This window comes from Manacus candei, unplaced genomic scaffold (genome assembly GCF_025592945.1).
Source record: "Manacus candei isolate 608988 ecotype Guabito, Panama unplaced genomic scaffold, ASM2559294v1 h1tg000028l, whole genome shotgun sequence".
Lineage (NCBI taxonomy): Eukaryota > Metazoa > Chordata > Aves > Passeriformes > Pipridae > Manacus > Manacus candei.
Window position 1 is genome coordinate 13,006,400 of NW_026138076.1, and position 19,352 is coordinate 13,025,751.

The 19,352-nt window shown below is 35.0% G+C and overlaps 1 protein-coding gene across 3 annotated transcripts in view; it reads left to right on the plus strand.

Annotated features, from left to right (window-relative positions):
- MICU3 (mitochondrial calcium uptake family member 3) overlaps positions 1 to 19,352 on the plus strand; it is a 53,811-nt gene that overhangs the window by 29,819 nt on the left and 4,640 nt on the right. For 2 of the 3 annotated variants that reach the window (XM_051790334.1, XM_051790333.1), the window contains 4 exons: positions 4,916 to 5,016; positions 6,461 to 6,632; positions 11,408 to 11,516; positions 12,467 to 12,624. In XM_051790334.1, the coding sequence (XP_051646294.1) occupies positions 4,916 to 5,016; positions 6,461 to 6,632; positions 11,408 to 11,516; positions 12,467 to 12,624 (540 nt within the window). Of the gene's footprint in view, positions 1 to 4,915; positions 5,017 to 6,460; positions 6,633 to 11,407; positions 11,517 to 12,466; positions 12,625 to 15,325; positions 15,401 to 19,352 lie in introns of all 3 variants that reach the window. The other variant, XM_051790335.1, reaches the window with a different exon arrangement.

A 19,352-nucleotide genomic window follows, 5' to 3' on the forward strand; every position in this document is an offset into this window, starting at 1 on the left:
ATTTTTCCATAGTGATTTAAATTCTAATAATTAATGTTTCATGATCTGCTTCCAGATACTTGGGTAAGACATTTATTTGTATCGATCATTTCAGAGAGTCAGAAAACTAGATCATTTAGGCTTTTCTGTGCCCCACGCAGTGAGAGTGATTGCTTTGCTGGTTGTGGCATTAAAGGACATACAGCAACTCCCCACTGACTCTGATCTCAAAGTCCCATGTTTCCTAAGCAGGATCATAATGAGAAAAGAACCAGGAACTGAAACATCTCCAGGGTAAAACAGTCTTTTTCTTTGGTTGGTAAGCAATGTGTGTTTCTTATTAAAAGTAATTAGTGTTTTGTCCCTGCTGTTCCTCTGCTGAAGCTATTGAATAACCTGAGGACTTCAAAGGACTTATTTCTAATTTACTGATAGGCCCTTTATACCAGTCTGTTGTTCCTTAATTTTCACAGGGCTTTTTCTTCTTTAGTGTTAATCTTCTTACTCACAGTTGTGTTTATAAATGTAGTCAGATCCCTCAGTTTTAATTATCATAGGCCAAACAAAATAAGGTACTTGATTTTTCTCTTAAGGTAAAACCTACATTTCCCAGGTATCAAATAGGCCTTTTCTGTATTTCTTTCTTCTTGTGTTCATTTGCCCTTGAACAAAACAAAATGTAGTTTACAGAATTGAGTTTTATAACAATATTTATAGGAATATTCATAGTAATAACACATACATAGTAATCTTGCAATAAAGCAGTATACCCAGTCTTCCTTTCCTTGCTTTTACATTGATGAGCTCCTGAACTGTTAGTCCAGTTATTAGTCTTTATTTATTCCACCAAATTTTAAAACCCAGAATATCAGTGCTCTTGTCCAGTCAGCTGAGAGAGACAGAGGGGAGAGAAGGCTGCTCTTTTCATTTACAAAGTTTGAGGCATTGAGTTTTCTGAATGAACTGTCATCTTAATCTGCAGTTAGCTGGCATGAATTCAGTCCCAAGTGTAGGTGGATTTACATTTGGTAATGTCTACACACATTTAATTTGAAGAGAGAGAGGTTTTTTAATATCTGATGCCTCCGACTAATATCTATAACTACAATGTAATTGAAGCTTAACAGCTGCTATGCTCAGCATCAATTTCAGTTCTCTGTAAAGTGTGTAAAAAGCCTGTTTGCTCACTTGTAAATCATTTTATGAAGCAAAACCGTATTCTGCATTTTCTCCACTGACAATTTCCCACTTCTCACTATATTCATCTTTATCTCGTTTGGTTTAATTTTGAGTCAGCTGACTTTTATCCATATTCTTATCTCTCCCAAGTCCTCTTGCATCTGAATAATACTATAGCTTTTGTAGTAAGAAAGTGGCATAAAGCTCAGTAACACTAGAGTCTGTGTTGTTTGATAGGCTTTTGAGAAGGCGATGTGTAAGCTGAAAAAGAGTGTAAATAAGGTTTGTTGCTGTGGGAATCAACTGGAAATGTCTCTTTGGGGAGAAAAGTTATTCATCACTTCTAGTTTCTTTCCAGGACAGTGTGCAATACTGTTTCTGCTCTTACTAATTTAGTAACTACACCATCCTGTTAGAATATGCCACTTAGCACTGAATTCAGTTTTGGGGTTTATTCCTGAATTACTAAGTGAAACTGAAAATCAGTAGATTATTTATCATTATTGAAAAATCAAGAATTTGCAGTAAGAAAGCTCTTAATAAATAATATACATAATTATCAGAATATGTTGCTACAAGTGGAATTAATGCTTATAAAGTGTTACCTATTTTTTAGTCAACCCTCTTTAATCACAAGCTTGAAATTAACTTTTCAGAATATAAAATAAATATATTTAATGCACTTCAGGTTAGGAAATGGAGAAGATGTTGCTGTTATGCAGCAAGCCAATAATGTGATTGAAACACTTATCTCCTGTTTGTCTCTTTACCTGTATTTGTATTATGGTTAGCGTAAAGGTAAAAACAAATCAGCAGGATTTTATTCTCATTTTAATGACTGCAAAATGTATTTGATCAAAATTGAGGCTCATATTTGTGTACATGGAAACAGGCGTGGTCATTAAATTTTCTCTGATCTAAAGTAAAAAAATTGTTTTATTATGAACAGTAAACAATAGCTTTAAATGATTAAGGCTTTTGGTTTTATCCTTACCATGTAAGAGAGCGAATTTATTTAATGCTATCAGTGCAGAAGGAGCACAGGAATACTTTTCAGTTGCCTGCAGTTCTGCAAAGAAGCAGAACTGGGTTGAGTTTCTGCAGCGACATTTTTGTTTGGGGTTTTTTCATTTAGCGAGGCCAAGCAAATGGGAATTGTGAAAAGACTTACAGATTGTATTTTTTTTTAAATGGTTCTTTAGATATGGGCAAATGCAACCTAAGTCTAAAGTTTTGAAATGTTTTTGCAAGATGAAAGGCTGTAATTTAACATTTGATATCTTTTCAGTGTACTTGAGGGAAATTGTTTGAATGTGCTTAGGGATTTAATTGCTTAAAAGACATAAGAAATCAGGGTATCTGCATTTCAGTATATTGTGTCCTGTAGTGGAGGATAACAGTATTAAAAGACAAATAGTGATTACTTTTCTGAATTAGTTTGCTCACTTGAAGAGCAGAGCTGCCTTAATTGAAGGGCATGAAATATCTCTGTCTCTATATACACTGTCATCTTATTTCTCCCTGGAGAAGAATATGAGAATAAAGAGGAAGGTAGGGTACATGAAATACAATCTTGAGAATACTAAACTGATTATACTAAAGAACAGAAAAGTCTCTCTCATTTCTTTAGATCTTGGATGGTGAAAGGAAAGGATTTGTGTTGTTACTGCCTCATGTTTTCCCTTGTTGTTGATATGTAAATACTCTCTTAACGGATATTGCATTTTACTTTTTTTACAAATCGGTATGTAAATTTGAAATTAATATAGTATATTTCAGAGACTGTAGATATGAAATGGTTTTTCTTGGTACATCATAAAATGGTTTTTCATGATGTTGAACTATTGTATATTGTTCAAAATTTCTTCCTGGTTTCTTCACTTGGAAGTGGAATTTCTCTATCTTATAAATTTATAGCCTCTTCAGTTATGAAATAAAGTCAAACTTACAGGACTCTGAGTGCAGCTTACAGGTTTATACATGCAGATCTTTATAAAGAGTTTTCTATACTTATGGTAAATCCCATAGATTTATAATCTCTCATTATGGTGATTAAAAATACTAAAAAAATAGTACTTTTACATCTCCCAAATACTTACTGTGTTCCTGTACTGTGCATTCTGTTTGGTACTGTAACACTAGAGTCATCAGAAAAACTTCCTGATCGGTGGTAGCTTGCCTAGGAAGAGCAGAAACTACTGTCTCCCACTCTTTGCTTTTCATAAAATCTTGTCTTTATAAGAAAAATGAAAGCTCAGACAGAAGTTTCTCTCTAAACCGGTGCAGTAAGGTGACTAAGTATATTACTTTTTATATTTCAAATGTTGGCAAATACCCATTAATTTCACAAGATCACTGCCATGTTGGAATACTATGACTTATTTGAGAGCCTTTTGTTACTGAATTATTCTTCTAGCTCTTCAGTATATCAAGAGTTTCTTTGTAAAAGAAGTAAAATCAATGCATGTAAAATGAAGTAAAATGCATGTAAAAGAAGTAAAATCAATGCAGTACACAATAGTTAAGGGCAATGAATATTTAGTAAAAAAAGTGGAATGCTGTGCAATCACTATACACAGATGATAGTTACTTCGGTTTGTTTTGTTCTGTTTGTTAGTTTTCTGTTTCATGTAACCCTCTGTTTACAACTCTTGCTATTACAAATAGTCGAAATCAGTTGGCTTTCTATTTTAATTCTGGCTTTCAAAGTTTTCTGTTGTTTATTAAGGAAAAAGTATTAATACATGTTCAGAAATTCCTGTCCTATGCAGAGAGCACATTGTCTGCAAATATGGAACATTCTTAGGAGAATGAGTCAAAATATTACTTCATTATTGTTTAGCCTGAAGAAGAGGAGGCTCAGGGGAGACCTCATCACTCTCTACAACTATTTGAAAGGAGGTTGTAGCCAGGTGGGGGTTGGTCTCTTCTCCCAGGCAGACAAGAGGGCATGGTCTTAAGCTCTGCCAGGGAAGGTTTAGGTTGGATATTAGGAAGACATTCTTTACAGAGGGGATAATCAGGCATTGGAATGGGCTGCCCAGGGAAGGGGTGGATTCTCCGTCCCTAGAGGTTTTTAAGATGAGACTGGATGTGGCACTTAGTGCCATGGTCTAGTAAGCACGGCAGTGTTGGATCAAGGGTTGGACTTGATAATCTCAGATGTCCTTTCCAACCCGGCTGATTCTGTGATTCTATGATTATTTCAAAATGTCTTATGATTCTGGATTTTTAAATATGTTTGAGCAATAAAATTTAAACTGTAATATAATGTATACCTAATTGATGTGAGTGGTTTTGGAACACAATCCCATACTTAATACTGAAATAGAAAATAAGAGTATATGAAGTAACATCCTTTAATTTCTTTGTAGTTGCATAGGAGAAGGGAAAGGAGACTGTGTACAAAGGGAATTATGCTTATGGTTTATCTCAGCTGACAAGAATTTTTTTTCCTCATGAGTTTCTGGCTTTATTTTTTATGCTTTTTCCCCCTTCACTGCAGCTTCCATTATATTATTTGTTCATTTAAGTATCTTCTACTAAATGCAATTAACAGCTAATGCCACTTTTGTGTGAAAATTGCATGGCAAAGTTAATGTAATGGATTTTAGTACTAAAATCTTTTTTAAGACGATGAACATAAAATACAAACTCTTTCAATAGAAAGGTCTATTGTGATGATAGGCATTCTCAGATTATACTTCTGTATCTGATCCAATCATGACCTTTAATTTTTTTTATTCTAATATTTAAGCGTGCTGATGATATTTCAAGTTCACTGTCAGATACTACACTACTTGTACACTTTTTCGGCAAAAAAGGAAAAGCTGAACTGAACTTTGAAGATTTTTATAGGTGAGTCTTTATTAATTCCCTGTAAAAAAAATTTGCGTTGTTCTTCTAATTAATGTGTGTTATATTACTATAGACATAGCTTATGCAGGCACATTTAGAAGGTTTATGTTCCCTTTGTGTGTGTTATATATAAAAAGAGCAAAATAAAACAATAATTGGCCCAATAAAACAATAAAAAGTCATCTTCTAATGCTGCTATATTTGCAAATTTTGTTAACACTTGTGTGCATAATTAGTTTGGAGTGGAGAGGTTATACCCCAGCCCTGTCCTTATGGGTATGTAGGAACTTTTTTTTCTTGGTTTTGATTTATTTTTTGAGCAAAGATTTTCTGAAGATACCATGCAGGCACCTTAGATCAAACTTCTTTGGGTAGAAGTGAAAACACAGTGGAAGCAATTAACTTAGTTATTATGCCAGTAAAAGTAGAATTTAAAAATAGAGTGCCATCAAAACAGAACCATAAAACTGTGTGCTTCTGGATAATTGAAATAGATACAGTGTTTGGTTATTGCTCCTTCAGTAAATGCTCTCAATACCTATTGTCTTTATAGTTATCACTTAGCTATGTATTCCAATCAATTTTTATTTTTCAAAATATTTGACCTTAAATGAAAAGTCATGAAAAGTATTCAGTATTTCACAGAATATTAAAACTGTATCATCAAGTCAAATCATGATGTGAGTATAAAATTAAAAGCAGAAAAGAAGGTAATTTTTCAAAAGGCTAAAATGTTAAAATGCTACAGGTTTTGTTTGACAATCAGATGAACGTGAGCTCCCAGTGTACTACTGTGACCAGAGAGGTAATTTCCCCCTTTGTTGTATGACTAGGACATCAGACAGAATCAGGGAAGTTACATTTCCTTTTTGTAGGCAGCTGGTTTTATATTTGGTATCCAGTTTTGGTGTTCAGATTATACTAAATAGGTTGTTAAGTTGGGAAGAGTTTATAGAAATATCATGAGAATAGTAAAGTCTTTAATAAAAACAAATAAAATAAGGTTAGATTTAAAGGCTGCAAGATCTCATCATACTTGGCTTGCTAAAAAGACAAAGGCAAGGTTAAATTGCAAGCTGTAAGTAACAACACAGGGAATATATGTTGGGAATTAATTTAGTACCATGGTGGAATTTTGACTTTAAAATATACAAATAAAGATCAGTGACCCGCTGAAGAAGAAAATCAGACAAATAGAAACTAGAATTAAATTAAAAATGTAAGTATTAACTAATTTTAATCCTTACTAACATTTCATCATTGCGTTAAGATCATCATATTGACTAGAAAATACGTCGACATAGATAAGAGATTTACCATCAGTGCTGCAAAAAGAGAACTAATTTGTGTAGTGTTACTTGGTTCATATTCTACCAGTCTTTTAAGAACATGAAAAATAGAAATAGAAAGTATGACTCTTTCTTCATGTTTGTTTGTGCTTCAGATTTATGGATAACCTACAAACTGAGGTTCTAGAGATAGAATTCCTTTCCTACTCTAATGGGATGAACACAATCAGTGAGGAAGACTTTGCCCATATTCTTTTGAGGTATACAAATGTGGAAAATACATCAAGTTACTTGGAAAACATGCGCTGCAGTATTCCTGAAGAAAAGGTAATTGTTAGCAGTGGGCCACAGCATGCAGTCCCATTGTTACTAAGATGAAAACATCTTGTTGGACTGAATGAGATTCTGTCACTGAATTACTTAGTTCCAGGATTTTATACTGATTGTAAGATGTGTGTCTTGTTTTTCAGATTACGTGCTGAATAAAAAATAACATAGAATAAAAAATAGCATGAATAAAAATAGCATAGAATTGTGTTCCATAGGATTTAGCTAGTAATATTTTTGAAGTTTACATAAAAATATAGTTTAAATAACAAAAACCATACAACTTTAAAGAACAGTTTTCTAGCAATGAAGTATTTAAAAAACCCTTTCTTTCTTACTACTTCTTTTTTGCACTACCACTGGAGTAGCACCTCTTCAGAAATAACACTGACACCTTTTATCCTATTGTTTTATAGTCTTAATAATGGATCATTTGTGTATAATTATTGTTGATATGTGGTTTATATTAGTGACTGAAGAGACAGAAATGATAATATAAACAGTAAAAGACACGAGCTAGATAGTCCTTCATTTGTTTAACAACAAATGTGTCATCAGAAGTGTATCTGATAAGAAATGTAGTAGTAACTCTGCATCAGTGATAACCAATAGGATAATGTTAAAAGTAGCCCTTTAAATAAGGACTGTCTGGGTCCTTATTTAAAGGGCCTTAAAATAAGGCCCTTTATAATATATTCTGTTTGTGTTTACAGAAGGAGATCAGATTCCTCTGTCCTAGAAATCTAACTCTTCAATAGCTATATACTTTAATGGCATTGACAGCAGAGCTCATGAGGAAAAGTAATAATTAGGTTTGGACAGGTTTTTTTGGTTTTGTCAATTTGAGAAATGAAATTGTAATTTCAGTCTTCACAGTAAGAACAGACAACTGACCCGAAAGAAGCACACTCAAGAATCAACAGTTTTCTGTTCAGATATCTGGATTATCTGACTCTTCCTGTGGTTGTACAGCAGTTAGGGCCGCTGAGAGATAAATACAGGTGGGGAGTGAAAGGGGGAAGCAGGGTTGTCTCTTTTGACCAGATTAGGCATAAGATGCAGTGGTAAGATTGGTGTCTGTTCCTGCTTAGTGGCCCTTTCTGAGTTCCTGGTCTAGCCGCTGAGGCGTTCAGTTCTACCTACCATAAAAGGTAGTATTCAGAGCCAAGATACTGCAACAGAACTGCTAAAAAGCTTTTTCTGTGTGGTTCAGAGACAGAAATGTGAAAAAAAAAACAAAACCACATCACTCTGGGGCTTGTATAGCAACAATAATACAAGTATCGCTTGGAAAACTGAAAAATAATGACAGTTGTAGGTATAGAGAAATATTTTGAATGGCAAAGGTGAAGTTTAGTAAATACAAGTACAGACACTTTCTTTTGAACACAAGGAAGTATTCTTTGAAGGTTTTCTAAATCTTCCAATGTCACTGTTCTGATAGCAAGTATTCCACAGTAGTTTCCTCTTCTTGACTTCTGGTGGGGCCATCAGTTAAGGAAAACTTCCATGTAGAAAGCTGTGTCATTAATTCACAGGTTTGCTTATGCTGCATTCTGGGAATATCCTGGCACAAGATCAGTGCCATATATCCGTATGTCATATGCTATACCTCCATTAGGTGAAACAAGACACTGCTGTTTTTCATAGCTTTGTATCACTGACTCAGTAAATGTGCTGTTAGTACAGTGAAAAAAGTAAATTCCTGTGGCATCTCTTATGCTGGCCACATTCTCATTTTGAGAATGGATTTTGCCTCTTATTGCCATGGAGGCGCTGTTCATGTGTTTGTACTTTCTTATACTTGTAATAACATTATAATTTAAAAATTATAAAATGTGCTCTCTGTGTTATTACAGTGATATGCTGCAATACTAATACTAACCAGAGGATTCCATTTAGAAGAAAAATTAGTTGAGTCTGTAAAGTAATAGGCAGCTACTCTCTCAGTTAGCGATGTTAATCTTTCAGGGCCCTGTATGATGAAGCTCCTAAAGCAACATGATGATCATTTGCCATATTGTAGACACATTAAAATATTCAGCTGGCATGCTGCCTGCTCTCAAGATGCTTTCCTCCTTTTACTAACTAGATGCCAAGCAGCGATTAATTTAAACTGGCATCTTGAATTACTACAGATATCAGCTCCTGAAGAAAGGCTATGTATTTTTAGCAGCACTGGTGTGTTAATATGCGTTCTCCTTGCTGTAGTAATATATAATCTGTCCACGTAAATAAAAAGTTAGCTTCCTTTTTGTCATGGTTTAACCCCAGCCAGCAACCAAACCCCACGCAACCGCTCGCTCACTCCCCCACCAGCACGATCGGGGAGAGAATTGGAAGGGTAAAACCGAGAAAACTTGTGGGTTGAGATAGAGACAGTTTAATAGGAAAAGCAAAATCACGCATGCAAACAAAGCAAAACAAGGAATTCACTGCTTCCCATGCACAGGCAGGTGTTCAGCCATCCCCAGGAGAGCAGGGCCCCATCACACTTAACGGTTACTTGGGAAGGCGAATGCCATCACTGCAAACGTCCCCCACTTCCTCCTCCTTCCCCCTACTTTATATACTGAGCTTGATATCATATGGTATGGAATATTCCTTTGGTTAGTTGGGGTCACTTGTCCCAGCTGTGTCTCCTCCTAACTTTCCCTCCTCGCCAGTGTGGCAGTGTGAAAAAGGCCTTGGCTCTGTGTAAGCACTGCTCAGCAGTAATAAAAACATCTCTATATTAATCATCACAGTGTTCAGCACAAATCCAAAACACAGCCCCACTCTAGTTGCTGTGAAGAAAATTAACTCAGCCCTAGGCAAAACCAGCACATTTTTACATAGAAAATAAACATTTTTCAGTATGAAAGTTCTGGAACGCTTACACAAAGATAACATCCTGTGTGAAAATACAAAATGTGTGGCAAATATGAAACGTTATTACAAGTACCAGTTGAACAAAATAGGGTAGTAGAAAAGGATAGTAGAATGCTGCATGCCCAGCTGTCTGGGTGTCATTTTGCCTGACCTTCTGTTTCTCTTGTGTCCTTTGCTGTTTTTCCTTGAGAGGAAGTAAGCATTTATGATTGCAGATTATTTCAGCAGAACTTGTACAACTCCTAAATGAAGCAAGATATTTTCCTCATTGCTAAAATGTTGTGGAGTATGTACAGGTTAGCCATGGACTGCATGTTTGGCTCCTTTATCTCACTGTTCCATCTCCAGTGTCAACTCATGGCAGCAGTTTTGACCACGAGGGGAAACACAGAAGCTGCAAAAAGGCTTGTTTTTAGGAATTTCACAAATACGTGACAAAAGTATTCCAGTCCCAGAGAGTTTTAGTCTAAACTCAGTGCAAGAAATGGAACTTGGACACATAAACTATTACTGTCAAGTGCAATGAAACAAAAACCAGTATTGGTAGTAGTAAATTCAGTTTTTAAGATAAAAATTTAAATGAGAATAAGGAGGTGGTTCTGCTTGTGTCTAAGAGAGTTTCCTCCCAGTTGCAAAGGATGAAGCAGAGAACAAATATGCTTGTTGAGAAAAGCAATTCATGGTGGAGATGGGTCAAGCTCTCCAAACAGTTTATAAACCTTTACTGGAATTTAGGTAGGATCACTTAAGCAGGGATTTATATCTCAACTGTGTGGAGGCCTATAAAAGTCTTTTATTATAACAATATTATGTTGCTATCCACATTTTCCACAGTACTTGCTGTCTTATATGGGTTTACACCCAAACACTGCCATCTGCTCTGCCACAAACCTACTTTAGTATGTTTTCTGTGTTCCACCATACCATAATGACTATGTATGTATTTGAGGAGAGACACAGGTCAATATTTTAATTTGAACAGAAAGGCTCACAGGTCTTTCAGTTGCCTTCAGGTTTATTTTCAGAGGCAAGTACTTAAATAGGATAAAAGGATAAAAGCAAACAGAAAAATAGCCAGAAATAACAGTTAAAGGAGTCCGTGGAGATCAAGGTTTGACAAAGAATGCCAACCCATGTTCAGAATGGCTGAGACTAAGGGGATTCAGATATAGGCTTAATTCAAAGTCTTATTTTAAAATCTCTTTCAAAATTGATTTAGAGATAGTGTATCGGGTCTTTGGATTTGTAGCTGAGAGAAGAGCAGAACAAATATAAGGAAAGAAGATAAAGTAAGCTCTTTTAACAATGTTTTCAGTGAAACTTTCAAAGAACATATTCTGAAGTCTGGTCAAAATGCAAAGGATTTTTTTAAAAAGCTGAACAAACTGCAGTACTTGATTCTTGGAGTATCAGCTGAAGAGACTTGCATGTTTAAATCTGGATCTGTAAAAAAATTCACCCTAAAGTACAGACTTAAGTTAGATCATAATATGTATTTGTGATTTCATTCAGTGTATTTATGTGAGCACATGCACTCACATATATGTAACAGTGGTTTGCAGGTTTTCAGTAGTAAACATACTCCAATATTGATACAAACCTAGACTTTATTGTCAGTATTAAGTGTTGTGTCATAATAAGTCCCGTAATTCTTAAAAACTGCCACAAGCAATGGAACAGTATTTTCAGCTGCTCTGGTGAGAACTGCTGTCCATTGCAGTTGCAAAGAGGAAAGACTCCAATTCTTTACTTCACTGCCTTTTACTAGAAATCTCTCTCTTTTTTTTTTTAATAGGTATATCTGTTCATAAATGAAGTAGACATATATAACTGCAAGGTTTGTTTATTCAGTTGTTTCTACTACTGATAATTCTTATGGTGCATGTTGTTCTTCTGTTTTTTAGGGTATCACCTTTGAAGAATTTAGATCATTTTTCCAGTTCTTGAACAATCTAGAAGACTTTACAATTGCAATGCAAATGTATAATTTTGCAAGTCGTTCCATAGGTCAAGGTAATTATTTAAATTTTTATAAAAATCTCTTGATAACAATATAGAACTGTTGACAAAAAATGCAAAAATGTTTTGTAGTTCTTAGTTTGTACTTTTAATGTCTCCAGTAATAGGCTAAAAAGGACTCCAGCTTTGAGAGGAGAAGGTTCGGTCATATCATAAGAGATATTCTGCCAAGTCATATAAGTGGTGGATAAGCTGAATGCAGAATACTTGTTCATCAAATCCTACAATACAAGAGTTGAGGCACTTGATGACACTAGTAAGAGATCAGATTAAAGCAAACAGAAGCATTTCCTTACACAGTGAGCATCTGGAATCTGGTTTCTACAAAGGGTGCAGAAGGAAACAGTGTCAGAAGGTCTGAAGAGGGATTAGATTTTTTAAGAAATCAGTAAGTGGTTGCTAAAAGAACTAGGCATGTATGTACTGACTAAACTCCTTAATAAAATAGTTGTGATGCTTGGGGAGTGCAAGGTGAACAGTATGTGGTCAGACTTGTGTGCTCTCCTCAAGTAGCCTCTTCATGAGTCTGACACAGTAACACCAGCATAGTCCTACCTCATGTGTCCTTTCCAAAAGATTATATCATTTTCTCTGTTCTGTATTCCCTGGGTTCTGTTTTGTGTCAAATAAATAAATGCCATATATGTGACATAGATTTAATTACAATATGCTCTTCTATTTTTGTTATTGCACATAGTATAGTACATGAACTGTTATATTTTGTGTAAAATAGTTGATACCAATTAAGCAATGTCATTTTGTATCAGTTTAGAACTACTTGATTTAGAACTGTGAAATTCAATCCCGATTTTCATATTTTCTTGTTTTTTTGGTGTTTAAATGTGAGAACTCAAAAGTTTACTTGTATTTCACAAAATGTTGTCCACAAAATACCATTAACTTAATGGGTTTTTAAATTTTTTTCTGTTGTTCTCCTTACACAGATGAATTCAAACGTGCTGTGTATGTAGCCACAGGTGTGAAGCTTTCACCACATTTGGTGAACACAGTGTTCAAGATTTTTGATGTGGACAGAGATGACCAGCTGAGTTATAAAGAATTTATCGGGATTATGAAAGACAGACTCAATCGAGGGTTTAGGGTAAGGATTCTAATTTTTATATTTACCTTAGTTGACTTTACTATTTACCACTACTTTAGCATCTGTAGCACATGTAGGTTTTAAACCAGCAGTGCATGTGTTTAAAGACATATGTTTTATAGAAATACTGAAGCAGTCTGTAAGATAAAAACAAAATTCATAAATTCTTGATTTCTTTTTTTTTTTTTTGTTAGAAAGCAATACATAGAGGACATAATGTACCTTTACCAAACCAAATCGTAGTTGAGTAATCCTCTGCATACTGTCATTTCTTCCGTATTGTGTGATCAATAGATTAGCATTAAGAATTTTAACAAGGGTAGCAATTATGTCTGGGTTGCCTGCAGAGAAAAGAGAATTTGCCTCTCTCAAGCTCACACAGTTTAGTTAAAGGTCAAACACTGGCTATTCTAAAACATATAAAATAGCAAGTGTTGATAATGACAGTTGGAAAGAGTTGCAGCAGAAGGTAGTTTTAATTTTCAAATAAAGAATCAGTGAAGTGGTGCTGAACAATGTTGTATTCTAGTTCAGAGCTGCTTTTGATAATTAAACCTTGCATATAATACATTCAATTATATTAAGCTAGAGGGCAGGAAATTACTTGCAGAAAATTTTCATAGGGAACAATGGTGAATGTGTAGGCCTTGCTGCCCTCTTCAGGTTCGATATAGTGCCAGGGGAATGTTATAGTAGCAGAAAATTTTTTAATTAGGGTATGATCAACAAAAGCCGTTTTTTATATATATGATGGGGTTAACATTTTTAACTAAACATACAATGGTGTTCTTACTGACAACCTTATCACTCAAGACATAAATCTTAAGCTGCATTATGGTTCTTAGATTCACATTTCAGTATGTTATTTCTGTGATGTAATTTTAGTTATTTTAGTTAGCTTCCTAAATATAATGTTAGAACTTTTTGTGAAGTGGTGTTGAGTTTAATAGTTTACTTGTTATTTCTGTAATATTATGATCGAACATAAAATGTGGATAACAACCACTGCATTTGTAACAAACTTATTTCCTTGTTGGTCCTCAGTTCCTTTTATTATGGTGTGGGAATGATGATTGTTTCATAATCGTTTTAAGATGTTTGGCTATATGTTTTAATTGTTTACTAATTGTAAGTGTGCAGTGTATGGTTATTTAACCAGAAAATGGTCTACTTACTAAGTAATTTTAGTATTACATGTTTCTATTTCACAAAAAGCATGACAGAAATCACATATAATCCTAAAAAATCTGTATCATCCAGCACTATTCTGTCTCATGTATGTATCTTTCTTTTCCCTAGACCTCCATAAAATATTCCCATGGACTGTAAAAGAACTATAAAGAATAGCCAAGGACATTCAGAAGAATAACACAGTCTTTCATAAATTACATGTCTAATTTTAATAAGATACTAAATACCTCCCAGATTGCATAGGAGATGGTCATGATTTGGTCCTCTAATTCTGTTAAATGCATTCTCTTCATTAATCAGTAGTATTCCAAGACAATTACAGTACCAAACCAAGGAATTACAATTTCCAGTAAGTTTTCTCAAGTGTCACACAAACCTGATTTTTCCAAGAGTAGGTAGTAGTAAAAATTCTGCAGAAATTCGCTTTTTCAGTTTAATAAACACCCGCTACCCACTCCAGTCTTGGTTTACAATGAAAAGTAGAAAACATGTAAGAACCTTTTTCACAGAACAAATTGGTGGAAGGTCATTGATTGCTTCCTGTTGTTTGTACATTAAAAGTGAAACAGTATTTAGTGTGTCCATAACAAGTAAAAATTTGTCCTCTTGCTCCTGCAATGTGGAGGCACAAATGTTGTCTTGGTGCTAAATCAAAACTAATAAATCACTAACCTCTTCTTTGTCAATAACTGTGTTTTCCATCTGTATGAAGATTCGGTCAGTTCCATTATACAGATAAAAAATCGTAACAGCTTCTGCTTATGCAGTATTTTGTAACAGAGTTTGGTACCAGGACCATATATTTTAGAAAAGTGCATTTTGTGGTTATATAGTCAGACTAAAGCAAACATATTAAAGAGCAAAGAGTTACACAAGTCCAATGAAAGTGGAGCTCTGAAACATCAGTCAGAACCGACCAAGTTTGATGTATTTAAAAGCTTAGCCATGACACTACAAACTTGAGGAGGATCAAGTGCTACTTCTTATAGGAACATAATAAATTTGCGTTTTAATATAAATTTAAATACGTTTTTGGAAAAGTAAATGTCTTAAAGAGTTTATCAAATGACATTTCTTTCTTTCTGCAATTTAGTAGCATAACCCGAAACCTCATTTTGGTTTTAGTAGTTTGAAACCAATTCATATGTTAAGCTGCCATCAGGTGGTCATTCAGAGTACTGCCGTAAACTTACTAAAATGTACAGACATGAAAAACTTTATTTTTGCTTAATATTTAATTAAATTAGTTATTTCCTTTTTTTATTATTAATTTAAAAATATATAAGAATATTCCCATTCCTTTATAAATTCCATTTTTAAACTGAAAGACTTGGAACTTAATGACTAAATGATAAATGTTCTGCATAACACATACTGTACTGTATTTCCTAGCTCTTTGTCACTTAAAGCCATTTTTTTGTATTTTCATGATACCATTGTCTTATGCTTACCTCTGGCTGCCTTCACATGTTGTCTGCATCTGCGCACTTCTCCATCTTCTGCTCCACAGGGCTACAAACCTATACAGAGGTATACTACTTTCAAATCCTGCGTGAGGAAGGAACTCTATAGCAGATAAATGACGGTATGTGTTAGCCACCCAATCTGAGTGTGCTGGCATGCTTGCAAGAATGGCTGAATGTTTAGCTGTCACTGCTTTGTTTCCTGTTCAAAAACTCAGGAAAAGGTTATCTGACTGCAAGCAGTGTGGTAGCTCAAAGCATTACGTTGTGTTTTTGAATGAAGCAATAGAATTTTATGCTGGAGTTGGTAATGACTGACTCACACTGTCACTGTTTTGTAAGCCAGCTCCAATTTTGTACTGTGTTTGAAATGAGTATTCTTTCATAGTTTCTGTTGCTGTTTTCTGTCTGTCCTGTTATTTCTTTTCAAGTAATTTCCCAGGTACCTAAAGTTAATAAGGATTTACCAATGAAGATTGTAGAGGTAGATTTTTCTGACTGTTAGTAACTTGGTTCTACTTCAATTTATACTGTTAGACTTTTGAAAGCAATAATCATTTTTGGCTTGATTAATGCTATACCAGCAATTTTCAAAAATTACCACTGTGTCCACACACAATCACCATGACTGTTTCCATGTATGCACTACATGAATGTCCATTCTTACAGTTAGATTGTGCTGTGGGTTTCAGTGTAAAAACTGGGGGGTGCATATTCTGTAGCCAAATCGTGAAACTATTTGTCACGCAGTGGACACAGCAGACACTGTGTGTTAGTAGACATTTCCCTTCTTACATAAAGCAAAAGTTTTTTTGTGATTTAAAGTTTTTTCCTATTTACATTTAAAGAGTTTGCAGTTGTTGCTATGAAGGCTGTTAGTTCTCAGATGTATTATTTTACAGAGGGGAGGAGTAAAGAGATGTACACCGTGACAAACAAGGCCCCATGGTCGGTGGTCGGGTGTCAGTGGACCCTGTGCAGTAGCCAGCACATCTCGTGTGCTTCTGAGCCAGGAGGGTTTGACTGTCATTCCCCTGCTGTTTTTAATTCTGAGGTGTAATATTAAGCTTTTATGTTCAATAACCATCTTCAGATGGCTCCATATATTATCATATCGGCCTCTGACCTTCTGAATCCTATCCTTTTCTGTCTTATGCCTCTCTGACCACTTGTATGCCACTCAGTGTGCTGGGCCTCTGTTTTCCGTCTTTCTTCCCTAACTCTGAGATAGCATGTCATGAAAGCAAAGCAAAGAGTCTTGAATCCTGTTTATCTGGGTTGATGGCTGGCTTCCAGCAACAGTGTAAAATCTAAGTGTTTAAGGATGAGGGGTGGGGTCTGTTTACTCAGACTGGTAGCCCATCAGCTCTCCAGTCCCAGTAGTGTTTTTCCTTTGTAGACCCCTGTGCGAGATAGACAAGGGAGAGGAAATATATCTAAACTATTGACCTTTCCTGTGGCACGACATGTCATGTATCATGAACCGTGTTCTTTGGAACTTTTCAGACCATTTTTTTTCAGTGACGTGTGTCACATCTTTTGAACAGGCCGTTTCTCTGAAATTCAGCAGTAGAGATGGCTTGGGGGATGTCCAGGCTTACAGAGACAGTTTGTCCTCCTAGAAAGAAGATGAGTTCTGTTTGATTTGTATATGTTCTTGTACATGTAACATTCAGCATCCATAAAATTATTTTATTATTATTATTTTGATTATCTGTTAACACTTTTAAAATTATACTTCCTTTTGAGTATAGCCCAAATACTGAAGCATTTGTACTAATATGTGAGGGGCAGAACAGGAAATTTGATCTTAATAAAAAAAGCATCTGGTTTCTCCACCTCATTAATGGGAAGTGTAAATGACTAATGAAATAGTTGAAACAATATTTTAGTAATCCAAGTTGCTAGTCACATGAGAGGAAGGTCATGGCTTTAAATTAATTTTATGTAAATTAAAGATCATATCTTTGAAACTTTTGACTCTCAAAGCTTCCTTCCTTCTTTTCCCATGTATTTTTAAAAATGGGTTTTAGTAGTACTTTTTGTCTTTTTGACAAAACCGATATTGCAGTTGCATGTCACGGATTGTTTAAACTGTAAACTTTTCAAGATACGGAACAGCTCTTACAGGAAACTGGCAATATGCTATACAGTCATGATGCATGCCTAATAATAGCAGTGAAGGGTATGTGACCCAGTGGAAAAAAAGGCAGTGACGCAAAGGAATCCAGTACCTAATCATCAAACCTAATAAAATTATCTTGGTGACTGAAAGGTTGTAAAAGCATCAAGTTTACATACACCAATACCTTATCAGATCTGAATTCAGGCAATAAATCCATAGGCTGAGATGATGTAAACTGGGGAAAAAATATACAGTGGAGAAAGGGAGATGTTGTTCAGTCTGTATAAAGTCATTCTCAAGAAAAAATTTAAAGTTGAATAATAGTATGTCTACACTACACACTGAGAGACAGAGAAACCAAGTTAGTTCTCAGGGCATGCACTTGGTTAAAGGCAGCCTCACTGACATAGTGTAGAAGCCTCTGGTTATTTACCCTGCTCTTCTTCCCAACTGGAGCTTCTGGATGCTATTAATAAAAATTCTTCTTGTACCCAAGCTTTCTTGAAAATGTCTGTATCAAATATTTGTTGCCTGTGCACTGAAGAATGCGGTGTAAGCCTTATATTTATAAAATTCCCTGTTTCCTGCTGACACATTAGTTTGGTACTGCTCTTCACTTGAGCAACTGCTTCTTGTCTCATCATGAATTAAAATCATAGAATCACAGAATTGTTAAGGTCAGAAAAGACCTCAGATTATCAAGTCCAGCCGTTACAGTGACATAACCAGTTGTTGGCTGTTCAGATTCCTTTTTGTGCGAAACATTCCATAACTCTTTTAGATTTTTTGTAAACTTTTACTAAAGTTGTTGGAAGTGCCAGTTAATGGAAATGGAAGCCTTAGCCAAAGCATGTGAAGCGATTTGGCAAAAGTTACCGTGGAGAACAGAGATAGTTCTGTCTTTGCCATACATTGTGGAGTGAAAGTGGATTTACATAACTCTAAAAATTATTATTTTCCATTTATTTTATAAATAATAAAGATGGAATCATTGGAGATTTGAAATGGAACAGTTTCAGTGGTTAATTTAATTTCAGTCTGATGTACAAAGAAGCACATAAATATACATGAAATACAAAAATCGTCTGCAACTACATCCCAAAGTTAGATGCAGTACAACTACTATTAATTTTACTTCATTCTAAATATAAAAGTACAGATCATTGTGCTTTGATATACTTCCTATGGTAAATGTAGAACTCTGATGAAGGAGATTAAGATACTTGGCACACACACTACAGATTATACCCTACTTTAACTCTACACCACATTCTGCTGCACATCACGTATCTTTAAAATGCACTAATGCCATTTACTCCACATTGTAAAGAATGTTGCACCCTTATAATAAATAATGATAGTCTGTCCTTGGGAAACCTGTAACAAGCTGTGTGTGGTCCCTGCAGGGCAAAGAGCCTGACACAGCATTGGCAGGTACTCCTTTGCATACACCGCAGGGAGAACTGAAAAAAACATGTTAGGAGAGAGCTGCCTAACAGAGCATAGAGGAGAACTCTGCTTCAAATCTTATAGAAGGATATAAAGGAAATTTCTAACAAAGCCCTTTCAAAGTTAATTTCTGAAAAGGGATGCTAGAAGCCATTTTAAGAAGGGATTCAAGTCCATCCAGAAGTACTGTTTGCCAAACTATTTGCATGGTCAGTAGCTGTGATAGATATTTAAGCCAAATTCTGATTTTAGTGACTTCTAAAGTATTGAAAGTAACTATTATGTGTCACAGATGTAAATCTAGAAATTAAGTTCTAAATACCAGTAATTTCCTGAGAATCTTAAGACATTTTGCTTTAAAAGAACTGATTTCTAGATGTTCTGAATGTTGTGGGGTTTTAAAATTTCTGAATTAAGGTTTTTAGGAAGTAATAGTTAATAGCTGAAAATAGCGCCTTGGGACTGACCAAGGAAGGAAATTTCATTTTGAGAAAGCCACG